The sequence below is a fragment of the Carassius carassius genome, chromosome 6, assembly GCF_963082965.1.
Source record: "Carassius carassius chromosome 6, fCarCar2.1, whole genome shotgun sequence".
NCBI classification, from domain to species: domain Eukaryota; kingdom Metazoa; phylum Chordata; class Actinopteri; order Cypriniformes; family Cyprinidae; genus Carassius; species Carassius carassius.
The window spans coordinates 10001019-10022741 of NC_081760.1; the positions used below are offsets into that span (position 1 = coordinate 10001019).

Genomic DNA, 21723 nt, shown 5'->3' on the forward strand with positions numbered 1-21723 from the left:
AGCATCAAATAGGATACAACAGGCTTTTGAGGACCATTTATCTGTTTATTTTACCTCTAATTCATTGTATTGTTTTGCATTATATCATTTTACAAAAGACTCATTTATTTACATTACTAACCAAATTTCATCACTTTTTTGGACTGAAGGAGTTCATGAGGAGGAGACGTCTCCCCAGTCTACGTATATGAACTGGGTACAAACACATTTAGTCTCGACACTTTTGGACATATAAAATGTCTAAATGTCATTGGTTGTGTCAGCATAAAATAGTATGGTATAAATCCACTGTTCAGGGCATCATCATTTCTGGAGTTTTGTGGGAAAAGCCTTGAATATTACTTTTCTAGGTCAAAACCATGACAGCTTTTCCTATAATAGATCATTTTTGTCAAGTTTTCTTGCCGAAGGGGAAACTAGCTAGAAATAAAGAGTGCTCTGTAACACAGATGGATTCATTTGTGTACGGTGTCTGTTTACATGGTTCAAACTGCCCACTACTCCAGTCTGTGTCGCTTTTTGCCTGTGTTGAGTCAGTTATTTGCTGATTGTGCTGTCACTGTGAGTAACTGTAATGCTCTCCTGTGCTTATCACCGAAAATGCATAGCATTCAAAGCCATTTACTTGAATATGCATTCAATATGCATACAACAAATGGAACAAATGTGCAGCACCTGAAATATATACTATATAAAATGCGTAAATAAAATGTAGCATGCATTATTTGTGTTTCTTATAACTGATATATTGGAAATAAGTGGTTTATTTTATATATATATATATATATATATATATATATATATATATATATATATATATATATATATATATATACAGAGAGTTTTTAATCATACAGTACATATATGTATGTTTGTATATGTATGTAAGCATACTTGCATTTACTTATTTATGTATTTGTGTGTGTGTGTGTGTTTGTGTGTGTATGTGTGTGTGTGTGCACATGGGATAAGTGTAGAATGTTTATTTTATAATAGTTTAGAAATTCCCATTGACATCGTATTTTAGGAAAAACAATCAAATATATTAAGCAATGTTTTAATGTGTTAATCTGGTGTGAATAATCACTTTTTTTTTAAATAAACCTCTAAAATTATTAATGCATATAACACACCAGACTGACTTTTTATCTGACAATTAAGACATTTATTCTTGCAATTCTGAGTTTGTCTTAAAATTCAGTCTTTTATCTTCGCCTTTTTTCTTCTTTCAGAATTGCAAGATATAAAGTTAGAACTGTTAAACGTAAAGTCAGAATTGTGAGGCAATCTTCAGAATTGCAAGACAGAACCTTACAAGGGGGGAAAAAGTCTGGATTGTTTCAATCTGGATTGTTTCAAAAAGTTTCAATTGCCTTTTTTATGTACTGAAAAAAAAATTGTGGAGTGGATCCCTCTTAAACTTGTGTTTTCTTCCCCAAGTTTTCTTCTTCTCTGCTGGTCAGATAATATGGTAGAGATACCCCTAGAGAGTGTGTTTTTCAACTTAGAGATTGAAATGTAAGAAGGATTTTAATGAGAAGGGAAAAAATGACCTGAGAGATGTTCTACCACTGTATAGATCTGTCTCTCCACATGAACTGCATCTATGGACTGTGGTGGCAGGGTAACAAATGCAAAGAGGCAATTGTCTATGGCAGTTCCTGATATTAACACAAGCTGGCAGCTCAGACATTGAGCCACTTTGGTTTTCCCACTAAGCAGGCATGGAGGGAGCCAGCAGCCTGATTGATCAGACCTTAATGAAGACTCAGTCAAACCCTGTAACATCATTAGCTGCTGTTGGAACGCTCAGGCCTTGACCAGGATAAAAACTGACAGTGGACCGTAGGTGTACTTGACAGGCCAAAGTGACACTATCTGCCGATACACACCCTGATCCTGGATGCTGGTAGATTGATGGGAAAACATCAGGGCTACAGGTAAACAAGAGACCTTTTAAAAATGGCTTTGTTCCTCAGTTGTTTTCGTGCACAATACATGGATTTCTCGGCGACGTCATCACTGCTTGCGCACGCAACCAAGAGGCAAAAGACCCGCACTCTTCGTACCGGAGTAAATGGTTTAGGTGGTGGTGTTGTCGCTAGTCAAAATGCCAAGGAGTTGTGGCGTTGTCAATTGTACCAACCGAGCCACAGTGCTAACATGATAATTCATACATGCATCACAGTATGTCCGGATTTTGATTCGTAAACAGTTGGACGTTTTACATAATGTTATATTAATAATATATTAATATGAAACACAAACAAACAGATCCAACTCTGAAATTGCAATTTATTATTGAGTCAACAAGAAATTACAAACAATGCGAAATCTACGTTAATTACAATGTTCTTTTACTGAACTCGGCATAACAGCATAGCGGTTTTCTGCCTCCTGGATGCGCGCGCATCCGGTATTGTTTGTATACAAGAAACCTGTGTATATAGGGGATGACAAAAAAAAGCGGAAGCGTCACGACAAAATACAAACGAGGTGCATTTAAGCATGTTAATAACTGAATGAAAAATTCTGTTGCACTCACAATATTTGTGTACAGTAACTTGGACCACCATTTCAAGTGGACTTTGGTGTAGTTCTTAATCTTAATTAAGCACTAATCAAGCAAATAATTGAGCACCATATCAGCATCTTAGCATTTTTATTTTAGCATTTAGCTTTTCACCATATAAATAACTTATTTGTTTAATTGTAAATAATTTGTTATTTGTATAATTTGTTTTATAATATATTCACACAGAAAAAAAAGTTTTAAATTTTTTTCAAGTTTGATCATTAATAGATAAATGCAGCCTTGGAGAGCTTAATTCAAAATCATTAACAAATCTGTTTCAAACTTTTCACTGGTAGTGTGTGTGTGTGTGTGTGTGTGTGTGTGTGTGTGTGTGTGTGTGTGTGTGTGTGTGTGTGTGTGTGTGTGTGTGTGTGTATATATAGCTGAATTTTCAGCATCATTACTCCAGGCTTCAGTGTCGCATGTGACATCCAGTCTATCACATGATCATTTAGAAATCATTCTAATATTCTGATTTATTATGAGTGTTGGAAACAGTTCTGTTGTCTAATATATTTGATGAATAAAAGGTTAAAAAGAACTGCATTAATTCAAAATAAAAATAAAAAATTCTAATAATATATATTCTAATAATATATTTTCTTTACTATCACTTTTTATCAATTTAAAGCATCCTTGCTGAATAAAAGTATTGATTTTATTTAAAAAGAAGAAAGGAAAAAAAAAATTACTGACCCCAAATTACTGACCAGTAGTGTATATTGTTATTACAAAATATTTATATTTTAAAAACATAGCTTTTTTTTTTTTTTTTTTTTACTTTTTATTCATCAAAGTATCCTAAAAAAGTATCACATGTTATGAGCAGGAGAACTGTTTCCAACTTTGATAATGAATCATCATATTAGAATAATGTCTAAAGGATCATGTGATAATGATCCTAAAAATTCAGCTTTGCATCACAGAAATAAATGATAATTTAAAGTACAATAAATTTAAAAACAATTATTTTAAATTGTAATAATATATCACAAAATTACAGTTTTTTTCTGTATTTTTGATCAAATAAATTATAATAATAATAATAATAATTATTATTATTATTATTATTATTATTATTTTTGTGAAAATAATCAACTAAAAGAAAATTCTGACATTTCAATAATTGGTTCGGCAGTCTCCAGCACCTCCTAAGCGAGCCATTAGAGCCATTATGAGGCAACTTTCATGAAAAACCATTAATTTATTAAGACTCAGAAGCCAGTTGATTTCTCTGAGAATAAGTAATACACCTGGTTTTAGGATGAAAAAAATAACCCCCCCCCCCCCCCCCCCCCCCTATACAGCCTTTTTGCTCCATTTCTGCAGCTATACAAGGTTTGGAACCAAAGTAACATCCATTAATGCAAATGAAAAAGAGCTATTTAACCATCAGTGTTGCCAGTAATTGCAGAGCACATACATAAGACTGCTAAAAGCTCCAACTGCCTTTGAAATCCAGAAATACACGATGGCTTGCTCTCCAATGTCATGTCACTGGAGTGTTCATATTGACAGTAAATAGTCTTTTGCTATTTTTATATTTATGTGGTATTCTGTTAGTCACACGTAATAAAATGCCATCTAAATTCAAATATAAATGATTGATTGACTGTCTGACTGACTGACTGACAATGTTATAAGAGATTTCAATTTCAAATAGTTTTTATTTTTCACAAAAATATTAAGCAGCACAACAGTTTACAACATTGATAACAAAAATAAATGGTTCTTGAGCAGCAAATCAGCATATTAGACACTGAAGATTGAAGTAATGATGCTGAAAATTTAGCTTTTCATCACAGGAATAAACAATCTTATCAAAAAATAATAATTAAATAGAAAACAGTTTTATTTGTTTTTTTAAGCTGTTTTTTTTTTTTTTTTTTTACATGTTTTAATAAAATTTATACGGTGGCCGAGACAGCTCAACACGCTGCAACTTAAGAAAACACATGCAAATTGAAAAAACATCAGCAAGTGAAGAAAACATCTTCATCAGTTTGACAACACAAGTGTTGCAAATCACCACAACACATGCATATAGCGAAACGCGCTGCAAATCATCACAACACTTGCATACAACGAAACGCGCTGCAAATACTTCACAACACATGCATACAACGAAACGCGCTGCAAATACTTCACAACACATATAAATTAAGAAACGCTCCAAATCCTCACAGCACATACACATTAAGAAACAATTAATGAAGCATTGCAAATTTATTTTCATTAACCTTGAAGTTATATTTAGTTGAGAATATTAAAGTTAGCCATCTAAAGTAACGTTTTACATTTACATTTTACATTAGGCTAATAATATCCAAAAGATAAAGGAATCATGGTGTTTAAAAAACACAATGAAAAAAAAAAAACTCACCTTTCAGTTCACCAACAACTCCACTGACCAGTAGCCACTGCACAATAAACAAATCCAAGCCGGGTCCGACACTTTTTGAAGTCTCCTTGAAACATTTCCATTGTGTTCAGCGCTATTTGCAGCGCGTTTTTTAATTGCATGTGTTCTGAGGATTTGCAGTGTGTTTCGTTTATGCATGTGTTTGTGTTGTGATGATTTGCAGTGCGTTTCGTTTATGCATGTGTTGTGATGATTTGCAGCGCGTTTTGTTATATGCAGGTTTTGTGATGATTTGCAGTTCGTTTCGTTATAAGCAGGTGTTGTGATGATTGCAGCTCGTTTCGTTATATGCAGGTGTTGTGATGATTTGCAGCTCGTTTCGCTATATGCATGTGTTGTGAAGGATTTGCAGCGCGTTTCGTTATATGCATGTGTTGTGATGATTTGCAACACTTGTGTTGTCAAACTGATGAAGATGTTTTCTTCATTTGCTGATGTTTTTTCAATTTGCATGTGTTTTCTTAAGTTGCAGCGTGTTGAGCTGAATCGGCCACCGTAGATTTCACAATATTGCTGTTTTAAGTTGTGAGTACTCACCCTGAGGAAAGAAAGGTTGCGATTTCTTTCAATACTGGTTATCTCCAGATTACCCATGACCATCTCACAGTTCTCGTAGAAATTGCGAAGAGTTTTGTACTGCTGGTCCAAATCCGACAGCGTGCTGAGCTTGTTATCAGTGCCAAGACACACTATAGAGGAGATAAAAGAAAGATTGATCAGACCACTAAAACGGTTTTGCACCAGCAGTTCATTGAGTATATATACACAACTTGCAATATCTTACCAATTGAGATCGCTTTGAGATCCATGATTTTGAGATCCACCCCCAAAACCCCCAACCCCCCCACCCACACCTAAAAACAAACAAACAAACAAACAAAACTGTGGATCTTCCCAGTAACACACAAAATTAAGAATCAAGTCTATGTAAACTTTGAAGCTGGGTAATTAATACCAGGTACCAGGTATAAATTCTACGGACCCACTTTATATTAAGTGGCCTTAACTACTATGTACTTACATTTTAATTAATAATTTAGTACAATGTACTTATTATGTACATACATGTTTTTACATTGTACTTATATTTAAAAAAACTACTACATGTAATTACATCTGTATTTAATTTCTGTAATTACATTTATAATTACACTGTTGACCCATACTTTACACCTTAACCCACCCTTAAACTTACCCATACCTCCAACCCTCTCCCTAACCTTACCCCTATCCCACCTCAATAGCAGCAAAAGTGTTTTACAATACAATATGAACACAATAAGTACATTGTACTTATTTTTTTATGTAAGTACATAGTAGTTAAGGCCACCTAATATAAAGTGGGACCAATTCTACTATTATTTTCTATTGGACAACATATAAACATCTTAAATGTGAAATATCTTATTCAGGTCAGTATTGAATAAAACAAAAATAACATGTATTTTGTATGATCCCTCTTTTTTTTTTGGTAATATTATTATATCATATATACTGTATGAACAAGTTGTGAAGCTGGTTTCATCAATATATCATTATAATCTGTTGCTGAAACCGTCCAGCTCGGCTCTTGCCTCTATATGAAGACAAATGAGAGCTGGAGAGGACAATTCCCTAACATCGTCTATTAGATCACAGACCTGTGGAACCATGACCACAAACAGGGATTTGCTGAACAGGCTTAGAAAATAACAGAAACTCCAGTCGATAGCGCAGAGTTATAATGTGGGAGGCCACCGGGGCTGATGGTGATCGTGTTGCTTTTCGAAGTGGAGGCAGGAGTAATAAGCAGTTATTGAACCCCGGAGGGTGACTGTTTCTCTACATTACAGCAAGCTATATTACGGCCCACCGCCTGCCGAGCGGACCACTCCATATTATTGTTTTGGACAAATTGCACCCTTCCCCTTTAAATTCATTCACTGTCACAGTTAGGTAGTCTCAGATGACACAGCAGTGCCATAGTGTATACAGAGCGAAGATTTAGACCTCTGCTGGACAGATGGAGAATAAATTCCCTTGAATATACCACATACAGTATCTATGGGTGAGCAAACAGCTGGTAAGGAAAGCAGTGAGCTGTCCGATAACATGTTTCTCACAGATAGAAGTCTACTTGTTTTCTCTCTCTCAGTGACATTGCTTAAACATGGAGACTGGGGCTATAAAAAAAAATTAAATAAAAAAATTAAAAAAACAGTGTCCCACTTTCACATTTCACCGGGGTTTAACACACAGAACACAAATGGCATGTAGTAAGATTAAAGGTCAAAAATCCATGGGTAAACTTCGCTTAGTTAAAAGCTTTTAAAAATGGAAGTCCAGTTTTGCCTCAGGGTAAAAATAAATAAATAAAGGTAACTGTGGGATTTTTTTTTTATCTTTTCATTTTTATTCTGAAAACTGACTTCAGTTTTTAAAAACGTGCAAGCTGATGGTTGGCATGATTTCAATTAGATTTGTGCACCAGTGTTAATATCATTAACAAAAACTAAAACTGTTAAAAAGAATTTACAAAAAAAAAAAAATCATCAATTGAAAAGCTGGATTGAAATCAATTGAAGCAATTGAAAAACAAAAAATCCAAAATGTTTAAGAAATGTTGCCATGTCAACTAGCTCAAATAAAATAAGTTATCATAACATGACTGAAATGAAATGAATTAAAGATAACTAGAAAAGTTTAAAATATAAATAATAATAATAATAATAATAATAATAATAATAATGACAAAATAATACAGTAGCACATACAGTAAAATTATTCAAACTTAAACTAAAATGAAAATTGAAAATATACATTTTTTTAATTAATTAATTGATATTAATAAATACTATAATAATGAATAATAATAAATAATTCTAAAATAACATGTAACTCACTTATATCAGAGAGAGTCAATTTATCATTTATTTTATTTAAGTTGCAGTTCCTAAAATTACCAGATAACTAGTGTGTTGTATTTACTCACCAAAGCCAACGTTTACACATATTTGGCAGTTGCCGAGAAATGTTACATTATGAAGCATGTTACAGAATTCGCTCTGTAAGGCTTCAGCAATCTTTGCCTTCAACTTTTAGTACTTTGAGCTTTTACTTTACTACGGCTTAGAGGCAAACGTGTTTCAAATTAAACATTCAATATAAGGGTGACTGATGTACTCAAAATCTAAGAATGATAAATGAGAATGTGTCCTTTTGCTCCCTGCTCACACTGACCCAATAATCCATGATCATTTATGATGCTAGAGGATTCATTTCCATACTTCAACAGCATTTGTAGACAAAATCTGAGGATATGGGATCCAGGCAGGATCAATGGAGTGAAAGATCACCACATTAACACCCATCCCGCTATTCCACACACTTATCATTTTTGACCGTGTAAACCAAAGCTCATAGGGATGTGCAACAAATTCGTTCATCACATTCACCTTAATGAATCTCCTCAGTCCAACTATGATTATAAGGGAACAGACTGTTTTCCCGAATGTTTGCAATCACTTAATAGCTCAGAGATTGGCCAATGAAATTGCAGCAGTCCCTCATCCATCATTAGCTGACGGGGTCAGAGTAAGCCACCCTCTCCTCATGCTAAAACCTCCAGTGTGCCCTGAATCATCATTCTCTATCACAAACCTTAATAAATGCCATTGATTAAACCAATATCAAGTGACACCAACCCCATTTGGCTATAAGGACATCCGTGATGATCTTCGACACAGCTTTCTCTTCTCGGTGAGAAAATTATATAGTATAATTCTTAGGATTTCAGTTAAAGGACATCTAGGTAATGTATTTTATTGCCCTGTCATTGCCTAAAATGCAAATCACAACAAAAACTGAGATCCAAATTTGATCCTTTAAGAATGACCTGAACAAAGTTTGCTGCCTTTTTAACGACATAAACCTTAGTTCGCATAATCTGAATCAATAATAATTTGCTTAAACTGCAAAAAAAAAAAGAAAAAAAAGGTGTAAATAGCAGAAATATGACATGAAGTGGACATTACATGATGCAGTCAGCCAATAAATAATCAGGTGACTATAAATTAGATTCATGCTGTAATCCATATTCTTATTAAGAGTCACAGTTGCTGAATGTATTATAGTAAAAGTCATATCTCAGGTGGACGGCTATTGTAGGAGGTCACTGAAGCATGCAAACCATGTTGGGAGTGGAATTATGCTCCCAATCCATCAAACTTGAGATCTACTGATGGCATTTTGCTGCTGGGATGAAGTATATGAAGCAACAAATCTACAAAGAAGCGTTGGGTGGTATGGCAGTGTTGTGCACATGACAAGGAACATTCGGTTGAGTAATGTGATGGAAATTGATGTTTGTAGTAGACATAATCATGCATCTGCATTCCAGGCTTCCGAATGTAATGTGTTCCCATTGCAGTTAGGCTGTTCATATCAAAATTGACCGTAATATCCCCAGCGTTGAGCCGGCAGTTTGATTGTTTCCTCTTGGAAATGAACTCTGTCAAGTGCAATAACATGAATCAGCGTATGAAGCACAGAAAGAAGACACGTACCCGGCTCTCATATTTGAGAATTGTAGATACAATTGCAGCCTTGAGTTTTTAGAACAATATAAGTATAAATTCAAAGTATCTTATCAAGACCTTCACTGGATTAATTCTGTTGAAGAAATATGCTTTTCATTTTTTGGTGGAGCCAATTAAATTCATTGGTTTAAATTGGTTTTTGTGTGTTACAACAGAACTTTGAAACTATTAAAATTCAGGTCATTATAAAATCCAAAAATGGTGGAAATCACATGAGATGTTTTTTGAAAATGCAGGCTTTCAATGTCCAGAAACAGACATGATCGCATGACAAAATCAGGATAATGGGTAAAAATCAGTAATGATACAATGTTCTGCTTTCTATTCAGTTTCTTTCAGATATTTTGACAAGTCCACTTGAATGTGAAATGAAAAGTGTGATTTCTATTTGATCTGACTCAAATGCCTTGTTATTCATCCAATCAAAAGTAATTCAGGCTGATTTAGACATTAAAAAATAACTTTGACTGGAATAAAACCGCTTAATTCAGAAAGAATGAATTTTAATGGTCTATTATTTGGTCCAGTTTAATGTAGTCAGGTTGATTTAGTCAGATTAAATTCGATTATTAGATGATTAATAGTTTGATAGTCATATTTAATAATATGTCTTAAATAAATTTAGATCATTAAGATAATTTTTTTGTTTAACATTTTTTATGTGGAATCAATTAAATGTTTGAGTTTAATGGATTTTTGGGTGTTTACATGAAAACATTGATACATTAAAATTCAGGTCATCATAAAAATCCAAAAATGCAAGAAAACATTTTTTTATTATTATTGTATAATTTTGATATCCAAACATAAATAGACATCTAAAAAACTTTTCATTTCTAATTTTAATAATAATCAATCAAACCTGTGATCAAATTTGTTAAACTACATGACAGAGTAGCTGAGGCTATTGAAGAACAAAATAATACACATACAATGATGTAAGGTGCTCAGAGCTCTACTGATTGAAGACCGATATTATAAATTGCAAGGAAACTAAAAATCTAATTGACACTGAGTACCATATAGTCCTATTGAGCTGATAATAGTGGCTCTCAAAGCATGAGGGACAATCACATGACTATGGGTTCATAGCTGCACACCAAGTGTAATTTTCTGAAAGTATAATTGTAAATCATGAATTTTAATAATGTGATCAAGTATAATCAGACAACTTGCATACTTCACAATGTGTGAAATTAAGTTCAGATACTAGCAAGCCCTATACATGTTGCCTAGTGTCAAACTGCTATTTGATCATGAAAAAAAAGTGACAAAAAATGGTTATTATTCACAGGCAATTTGGGTTGAATATGATCAATATGGACTGAAAGAACAAACTGGGTCATCTATGTTTTAAATCATACATATCAAGATAATCAAACACTCATTGCTCTTCTCCAAAAATGTACACAAAATGATGGCTTAAAAAATTTAACTTAATGGCTCTTTTAAATTACAGACCTCTAGGTCACCCTGAAAGTATTGACTAAATATCAGTGTATCACATCTAATAATAATTCATTGGAGAAATGAAAACAATTGAGAGATTACCTTTAAACACTTTTCATGTATGTGTCCATTGTATTCAAATGCATATGCACAAGTTCTAACTGCTGTGTAATTAAAATAAATGAACTACTACTTTAAGATGCAAGCTGTGGCAGGAAGTACAACAAATATTCCATAGTCTTTCTAACTAATATTTTGAAAGTCCATCTCCTGTTGTCCTCTCACATCAAAATTCACCAACATATGTGTTTGCTTTAGACTGTTTTTGCTATAAATCTTGCTTGATCTGTGCATATTTCTCTCCTGACTCAGACGAGGGGACTTTTTCACTGGAGAAAGCAATATTAGGGAGAGTGGACTTGTTTAGCTGGAAGCAACACTTTGGAGTTAAAAACGTCTTGGTGGATGTGTTTCTCACAAACATGCAGCTTTTCAATTCACCGGATGGACTCGTTAATTGATGGACTGGAGTTGTGTGGATTACTTGTGGATTATTGTGATGTTTTAATCAGCTGTTTGGACTCTCACTCTGCCAGCACCCATTCACTGCAGAAGATCCATTTGTGAGCAAGTGATAGGGTGAACTGCTCCTTTAAATTACCCTGTAGGACAAACTGAACTCTACCACATGCCATATTCAGGAATTCAAGTCGTGTCTTGAATATCTAAAACCTTAATGCATTTATTAGCATGTACCATTATTGAGTAGATAATGCATGATCCAAAAGTGTGAATTATTTAGTATCAGAGGTGAAAGTTAACCATCTACAGAGGGTAAATCCTTACTTAGAATGTTAAATGTACATATGTAATGAGTTCAATTCCTGTTGTTCACATATGAGCTCCTTTTCACGAGCCAGGCCTGTAGAAGTTCCATTCAAGGGACAAGGTTACATCATAGCTGGCACATTTGCTTGCAGTAATGTATGTTAAAGTCACCTTAGTTTAACCAAACGGTCTGGTTTTAGTGGATGAAGCCATCTGGACATGAGCAGATTTTGTGTCAGCATGCTGACTGAGTTACTTCCTTCGGCTCTGGTTCTTTTCCGTAAGGATGTATTTTACTAATATATCTTCTATCTTGAAATATATCTTATTTTACCTATTGTTTTTGGATTCTGATCTCTTATAATCTAATATTTGATAGTGGATTCAGGCTATTGCAAAACCTAAAGTTAAAGAGGAAATTGTTGCAATGAGTTTTGCAATAAGAGCAGGAATCACATTTAAAGCAGTGGTGTGGCACAAATACATCAGTTTAGAAGTGTAATATTCCTTGGTTGCATTATTGCAATTACAATAATGCAGCCATCTGAATATCTTCCTCCAGTATATGCACATGACACCCAAATGTCCTTCTTTAATATATGACTTTCAATAGCAATACACAGTAGCACTAATGACACATGAAACAACACAAACATGTCACACTGTTCTTCTTCACCCACAGCATGCCACAGGAACCTTACTGTTGTTTTTTTCTCTATATCTGCTTGCAAAAGCCAACCGACCAATCTATGATATAGGGGTGGGAGAAAGGTTATGTAATTGCTGTGGAGGCCAGTAATTACAGCACTCTTTAAAAAAATAAATAAATAGATTTATCTCTATGAAACTAGTGTTCTGGGTTGTTGCTAAGTCATTATTTAGTACTAGGTAAGTCAAAAGAGCACACATATCTATTTAGTCTCCAAACACTGATAGATATGACTTGGGACACTCCTTTAATGGTATTTCTATGGCCATTAAATTTCATTTTTAAAATGATGGTAGAAAATAGTAGATGATAATATTTGGCAACAAAATTAGCAATGAGTGTTGTTAATTATTCTGTTTAACAGATGAATAATCATCAATATGTCAGTGGATCAGAATCTATTAGACACTGCATGTTGTGTACATCGGTTTATACTTGACTCTTTGACACATAACTTACACATCAGAGAACTCATTAATAGTCAACTGTTAATCGTCAACACTCTTCACACTTGGATGTTTTTAGGACTGGGCAAGTATCTACAGATTGCTGAACATGATGAAATGTGAATCACAAACCCCTTTCACACATACAGTTTTTATGGTAAATTACCATTAGGAGATCATGCGTGAGCAGGACCTTTTCCGGTAAAAATACCGGTAAATTCGTTCCAGCAATTTACGGTATGAGAAGTTATAACATTACCAGTCAACTACTGGTAGTGTGCTGTGTGTTAACACGTATGAGCACGTACAAGTTTTGAACGCGCTGATGTGAGACATCTACTGTGGGCCAATCATAACATTCTGATGCATTTACTCTGCACTGTTTACGGACGTCAAAGAAAGATGTCTCTAGGGCAAAAGCAGCTGCATGAATGTGAATGTTTGACACAAAAATGAAAACATGAACAAAAACACTGACCGAGTATACCTCTCCATGCTTACAAACATGGCGCAGCCTTTAAGAGGTCATTTCCAGTTAATGATGTCACATAATTAACCAGTATTTTGAAATTGATGTGTGAATGGTGCTTCACCAGGAAAAAAACACAGAACGTTGTTGATTGTGTGAACAGTACATTTTTGTATTTACCTGTAAAGTTGTATTGGTAATGTTATGGCAATTTACTGGTATTACTGTGTGAAAGGTGCTACAGATGACAGTAAAGCAGGGTGACCATACATCCAATTTTCCCCTAAAATGTTCAAATGTCCAGGTTTTGGCTTTGTTTTCCTATTGTCATGCTTTCCACAGTCCTCATGAATTATAAGTGAGTTTATGTGCATAGCTTTGACTTTCTCAATAGATCCCACCTTCCCACATGCTGCGATTGGTCAACTGTGTACAATGCCTATATGATACTGGTCAAACTGTTTTTTAAGTCATTACCTTCAGCAAGTATGGAAACAATGGCAAAGCATGGATCATGGAAAACAAAAACAAAACCTAGACATTTTAGAAATCCCAGCCAGGAAGACAGGACAAACAGGAGGATATCAAACAGGAATGTGTGGTCATTTACACTAATCAGATTAAGGTATGAATGAATATTAGGCTAATTTTGATAAAATTGATTGCACTCCCTTTCATTTGGCTGACATGCCAGTTTGCACTCACTTTAGCATGAAATGAAAATTTTGATCACATGATCAAAAAATGTTCTCCTTCTTGTCAAATAATCACACAAATCTTTTCGTTACACGACAGCTCATAGTAACTACATTCGTCCAAATGCTTCAAAAAGTACCATAAACGCACTATAAATAGTACACAACTTATGTGCTATACTTTAGCAATATTGCTTTTACATAAGAGCTTGATAAATAATGTGTATTTATTTTTTTATTTGCCAACAAAAATAGTTTCAATCTAATTCAATAAAGCACTTGTTTCGTTCCTGAATGAATCAGGACCTTTGAACTAGATTATAGTCATAAACATGTAAACAGTCATAAAGACAGAACAGTCATAAATACAGTCAATTATTTTGTTCCTGAATTAGTAAGTGTTTGTCCTTTGTTTTGTTCTTTGAATCAGTGTTTTTGGAACAAATCAGTTGAATGAATAAATGATTAATTCGCTCATTTATTCATATAAACAGTCACTTGTCGGGTTTAAAAGTAAATGCAGAAGGAGTCACTTACAAATGATGAATGATAGTAGTCCTAAACCTGCTTTCCTTCCTACTGCATATCAGCATGTATGAGATGTCAAGGATGAATTGTTTGTCTCTTTGTCAGCTGTATTCAGCACTACATGTAACACATATAGCAGACAGCTGTATTAGTGGGTGGGATTCTTTATAGACTCCACCATTAAACCTAAACAATCACTTGGACTGGGACCACTTCATACGCCTGACTGTGCCAGCAATTCACAGCTGCTTTCTTCTTTACATGTACACCACATCCTCGCATCATGTGCATAAAGCACCATCTTTACACCTCACAAATTACTTTGACATTTGAAAAATGCTTGCAGAGTTTAGAGTCATAACATTTACGAGAGGTTATGCAGTAAATGAGCCCTACCTGGTCTGAATTAAAAAAATTGCACACTGCTGTCATTCCATGTAGGCAAGTTTATTCAGTAATAATACAATTAAATAAAGAAACAAAACAAAAATATAATATATAGGTAGAGGATTCCAATGTGGTTTCTATGGTGATATAAGTAAATATAGTATGATATTTGCCTTCTGAGTGGTTGCCAGGGCATTTTTATGTGGTTGCTAAGGTGTTCTCATTGGTTTCTGGGACAAGTTACCCCTTACCCCAAGTATGATCAATAGTAAGTCTAGCAACAATATTAAGTCTTACTGACTTCAAATAAAACCAGCTAATTTAGTTGTTACTTTATGAAATGCTTTTTATGTTACCTGAGAAAACTGTTTGTAATACAGTGAAATATTACAGTCATCAAACACCCCATCAAGGATCTGACTGCAGAGCATGTCCTAATTACTGGATCTGCTACTGACTCATTCACTCTTGGGTTCCTCTGTTCTTTTAGGCTAACCAATAACTGACAGGAACTTTGTCAATAAAGCACAATGAAGGCATTGTGGGACAACATCACACTAATACTGTCACACAGAGAAAAGAGAGAGGGAAACTGTTTAATGGCTACCCCCTCCAAATCTGACCAACCCTTTAACGGGCTTCAAACCTCTGTGGACCAAAAAAAGGCCGGATAAAGAAAGGTTGTGACAGATATAAGGGCAAGAATGAGGGAAAATGTATAAACTGATGAAAAATGAAAAGAAATAGACCTAACTGCACAGTTTGGTAAAGGTTTTCTCAGGCTGGTAACATTGAAGGGACTGGATGGAGCTGATGCAGTGTGCATAATCACATGACAGGAAATTTGAAAAAAAAAAAAACAGATATATAGATAGATATAATATTTAAGACATGTCAGAAAAAGTGCTTTCCAGTAATAAAAGCGTGAACAACAACTTCCAAATCATTAACAGACAAAAGAGGTTTCAGTTTCACAATGTTTTATAATTGAAGAAACTTTTAATGGATGGATGGATGGATGGATGGGTGTGTGCACTGTAAAAAATAAACTGTTGCGAACACTTAAAAAAAGTTTTAAAAAGCAACTTGATGCAGTACTTGCAGTACAGACTTTTGAGTATTCTAAACAAAACATTTTTAGTTCTGCTCAAAAAAAGATACTTTGTTGAGCCAATGTAAATTTGTTTTTCTTATTCTACTAATAGAAAAAATATTGTCACAGCAGCTGAGACAACAATTACTGTCACTCAGGTAATTATTCCTGGAACAACAACAAAGAATGTTTATAAAGTCACCACAATATCAAATTTATGTTTGCTTACAAATGACAAACGTAAAACGATAAGTTAATCTAATAAGCAGACAAAATTGTTTTTGTTTGTAAAACAACTTACAAGACTAAGATATACAGGAAATGGACACGTTGGGGAAATTCATATATCAGCGAAAAATGTGTGGTTACAGCAACACCAAAACACTCGATCCATTCTTTTTGGAACTATGTTAATTGGCCCATTGGTGTTTCATCACTAAAGTTTATTCTAGTAAGTTTGTAAAGAGTAAGCAACATTACCAGTTTCCCGCTAAAGTTTTTTTCCCTTGACAGTCTATTAATTTCTTGTGTCATTATAACATCAGGAAACTGGCTTGTTAGAGTCTCAATTTTTCCACTTTAAAGATTTACCTTAAGTGTTACGAATAAAACCAGCTTATTTCAATTATGTTTTCCAGGTAAAGTCAGCAAGAAAGAATAATTGCACTGGGTGTTGTGGCTCCCAGAGATGGATTACAAGCTAAAGGCAGAGCTGTCAGATGTTCCATATGGGATTTGGGAGGAAAGCGGGTGCCTCTGGGTAAGTGTGTGCTTGTTTATGTGTGGTGAAGTGGTGGTAGCAGAGTTAGTTTCAGCTGGTTAAAAAAATTTTTTTTAGGTTTAATTTTTTTTTTTTTGGGCTTTGCACCCATCTCTGGGATAAAGTTGTGGACAAGCACAATTCAGGAGATGGATACCAAAAAATAAATAAATAAATAATAATTAGGGATGCACCATTACCGATACTGGTATTGGTATCGGGCCCGATACTGAGCTCTTGAACTCGTACTCGTTAAAATGCCTTTACCACACAGCATGTGATAAGTGCCATATTCAGACAAAAAAACACAGACAACAGACAGCAGAATGGAGTTATTAGAGATTAAGGTTGTCTACGTAGGATATCTATGCAATGTGACTATACATTGCATAGTGCATTCGTTATCATAGTGTTCATCTTCAGTTCTCTCTTCACAGCAGTTCAGTCAGTGTACTGTTTGAGTAAATGAATTACTCCGGGATATTGGTTTGTTTTAACTCAGAGGGAGTGTCAGCCACATTAAAAAAGTTAACAGCTTAAGTCATTTGTGGATCAATGCTTATTGGAGATGCGAACTGTTTCAAACGATTCAGTTCGATTTGGTGAACTGGTTCGAGAAGATCCAGTTACATTGAGTGATTCGTTCATAAACCGGATATCACTAAACTGAAGTGTTTTGATCTCTCTCTCACAACAGACAATGCTGAATAAAGTCGTAGTTTTTGCTATTTTTGGACCAGAATGTATTTTCGATGCTTCAAAAAAATCTAACTGACCCTCTGATGTCACATGGACTACTTTGAAGATGTTTTATTACCTTTCTAACCATGGACAGTATACCGTACACACGTTTTCAATGGAGGGACAGAAAGCTCTCTGACTAAATCTAAAATATCTTAAACTGTGTTCCGAAGATGAACGGAGGTCTTACGGGTTTGGAACGACATGAGAGTCATTAATTACATAATTTTTATTTTTGGGTGAACTATCGCTTTAAGACTGTAATTAAAGCAAAATGTGGTTCAACAAAATGCTAACACAAGGGGGTGAACCTTTTTTCCAACTCAGTGATTCTTTTTTTTCCTTTCTTTTTTTCTTGAGATGTTCCTGTTATATATTTCACTTGGATGTTATAAGCTGCACTGAGTCAATACAGCTGGATTAAAAATAAACTGTGTCTGTCTTCATTTCAGGCTGCAAAGCAACAAAATGTGATTATTTTAAAGGGGGGATGATTCTTTACTATACCCATGGTATACAGATATACAGGTGCATCTCAATAAATTAGAATATCATGGAAAAGTTAATTTATTTTAGTAATTCAACTAAAATTGTGAAACTCGTGTAATAAATAAATTCAATTCACACAGACTGAAGTAGTTTAAGTCTTTGGTTATTTTAATTGTTATTATGGAATTTGTGTCAAGGAATTAGGCTACAGTTGTTATTCCTCTTGTTAAGCCACTCCTAAGGTGTTTTACCTGGGCTAAGGAGAAGAAGAACTGGACTGTTGCCCAGTGGTCCAGAGTACTCTTTTCAGATGGGAGCAAGTTTTTTGTATTTTATTTAGAAACCAAGATCCTAGAGTCTGGATGAAGGGTGGAGAAGCTCATAGCCCAAGTTGCTTGAAGTCCAGTGTTAAGTTTCAACAGATTTGGGGTGCAATGTCATCTGCTGGTATTGGTCCATTGTGGTTTTTGAAAACCAAAGTCACTGCACTTTTTGTTTACCAAGAAATTTAGAAGCACTTCATGCTTCCTTCTTCTGACCAGCTTTTTGAAGATGCTGATTTATTTTAATTTCCATAAATTTGTACTGTATTATTTGTGTGGTATGGACCAGTGCCCATTGCCCTAGATTCAAATATTGTTTTGTCTTTTTAAACTGTAAAACTACTAAAGGTTTTTTTTTTTTCTTTTTCTTGACCAGTATAACCATACAGCACTCAAAGCTATAAGACATGGACTAAAAGTCCCAGAAAACTCTCCAATTCTAATTTCATGGAGCCTTTAAAGGTCATGTTCAGAATAAAGATGTCTAAGATGCTTTGTAATTTGGGTTTGAGAAGGTCTAGTAAGAAAACATGTTGTGATAGATTCTGCATATATTATCTATAGCAAAAACATGCAAAAAATAAACACCTCAAACTCAACCAAAAGCCACAGTGTTTATCAGAGTGAAAAGATTATGTATTAATTGATTTATTTATTTATTTTTGTCCTGTGTAATGGCAACTGTTCCAGATGTGGTGCTGACAGATGTTTGCTTGCATTAAACTATCATAAGAATTATTTCTGCACTCCCTCTCCAGACGTTGCTATGTGTTTGAGTGTTGCCCTCCACACCATATGTGAGTAATTTCATTGCACATCTGTAATCTTATTTCATAATAGCATATGTCAAGGTTCGATGGCATCATATCACTAGAATCCTATAGCTTCTCACAAACACATTGAGTATACAGGGATCATGCATTGTATCTCAAAGAATCATACAGAAAAGCCACCATCCCATCTAAAACTTTCCACATTCTGAATAAATTACACATCATCATAAAACACATTACTATTCAATTCTGATGAAACTTTCTCTGTCTCTCTATACTTTATGCTTCAGGGAACTGGATGTATATCGCTAATGGTTATTCTGAGAGCCATCATGTTATGTTGGGTGGAGAATGGACGTGATGCCTGAAGGGTGAGCTCAGATGAGTTATTCTTGTGCCAGTTCAATTTTGGGAGATGAAGAGCATAATTTTGTTCATTGGCACATTTTTTTTTCAATCTAATATTTGTCCAAACACATTTGCCAAGATGAAAAAATGAATCTTTGTTTAGCCAAATTTGAGCTAAAGAGGCAAAATTTGTGATGCAATTGCTGTCATATTTAATTAGCAATTTTCTGGAATGAAAACGCTTGGGGATTTCAATTTAAATAGATAGGAGCTGTACTTGCATGTCTAAAAAAATGGCTGCCTCAGGCTGTTATAAAGATGAGATCTCAAAGACTACAATTTAAACAGGCCCCACATTTTCCCTTTATTGAACTTTCCAGGATGCTAAATCAGGCTGATTTCCATGCTGGACCATCTGAAAACATTATACAGAATATGGAACTTCATTTACAGGCAAAAGTTTCTTATTCTACTTTCTGCAGTAAAAAACAAAGCATATTTTTTTGATTGCACATTTCTGAATTATTATTTTTTTTCATGATCAATTCAGTAAACTAAAACAACCAATCATCTCACACACTGTGAATGTCCAAGCAACAATTTAAACAGCAGTTTAATCCTGTTGTGTTTTACACTTTGTCATTCTAAATTTGTCTGTGCTTCCCTAGAAAGATTTGCTATCCAAAAACATCCCTCATCTCTCAGATAAATGGCAGCAATGATGAATATAGAAGGGTAATCATTTATTTGAGATAACAGAAGCGTAGTGACCAGTCTTTGCCACCCACAGTCTGATTCAATGACATCTCATCATTCTTCTTGTCTTCTATAGCCATAATCCTCCTGTTCACAGTAATGAAGGGCCAACCGAGTGAAAAACCACTTCACACTTCTGGGTCATTCCTACAGTTTGGTGGATTTTATGTCTCCATGAAACAATACTATGCACATTTCATGCCAAATGGTTTCCCATGCATATATGTACCCCACTGACACACATTAATAATAATAAAGCACTTTGAAGCACTCAAAAGACAAATTACCATTTCCTCAATAATGTTTTCTCAAATTCACTTTGAAATAAATGTTCCATACATAATTCTAAATGAGCAAATTGATGTATTAGTATATACATATAGTTATTGAAATTTGTGACCGGTGTTTTGTTTTGCTCTCTCCACTTCGCTTCTTTGTTCAACACTTCTCAGCGGAACTTGTGCTACACCTACATCCTGCGTCATCATCTTGAACGCCACTCTGGTCCCCCTTTGAGGCCTGAGAATGAGTAAATCAATGGGTTATTTTCATCTTTAAGATGAACTATCCCTTCAAGGGGGACAACTTTCCCCATCTTACACTATCTATTAAAATTATTTCTGAATGTTAATTTTCTGCAAGCATTTTGTTCTTTCCTAGCAAGTAATAGGCGTCATTAGCGTAAAAATGTCATGTAACAGGGTTGACAAACTTGTCTATTAGCTTTTCTAATAGACATACATGTCATACATCTGACAAGACAAAAACAAAAATTGGAAGAATTTTGCAAACCTGCTCAGTCCAAAATCCACCAAACTGTAAAAATGACTCTTCTGTTTAAGCATGCTGGTCCTTTTATAGTTATTTCTGAGGCAAAAGTATTTTGACTACAAGTTCTAGTCAAACTAGGTTCTTCCAGCCAGGATCTCCTCTTGCAAGCCACACAGTGCCTAAAGCATCAATTACAACTATATTTTCACTTGAGAAGAAGTGGTGTAGAAATAGTATGGAAAACCTGCCACTATCCCATGTGTGCATTTCCTGAAAAGTCTGTATAAACAAAAGAGAGCCGTAAGGGAGATATGCATTGAGAAACACAGATAAGTGCTGATAGAGAAGGCCTTGATGTGGCGGTGTTGAAGGTGAGGCTGGGTACTCTGAGCGCTGCTCCATTCATTTTGCCCCCACAGCAGACAGGCTGCAGAAATGACTCTCCAGAGAACACGGCTCTGCGTTTGACCTGGGATACACATCTACATCACATCTACCAGAGCTCTACGGCACTCCACCGGGAACAACCTTGTTTGTGTGTTTGACAAGAAAGGGAAATCTTCGAAAACGGAAATAAAGTTGTT

General features: G+C 34.7%; 1 protein-coding gene across 1 annotated transcript in view; it reads right to left on the reverse strand.

Annotated features, from left to right (window-relative positions):
- LOC132142365 (receptor tyrosine-protein kinase erbB-4-like) overlaps positions 1 to 21723 on the reverse strand; it is a 208793-nt gene that overhangs the window by 87571 nt on the left and 99499 nt on the right. Inside the window, exon 2 of the mRNA XM_059552175.1 lies at positions 5535 to 5686. Within this exon, the coding sequence (XP_059408158.1) occupies positions 5535 to 5686 (152 nt within the window). The remainder of the gene's footprint in view (positions 1 to 5534; positions 5687 to 21723) is intronic.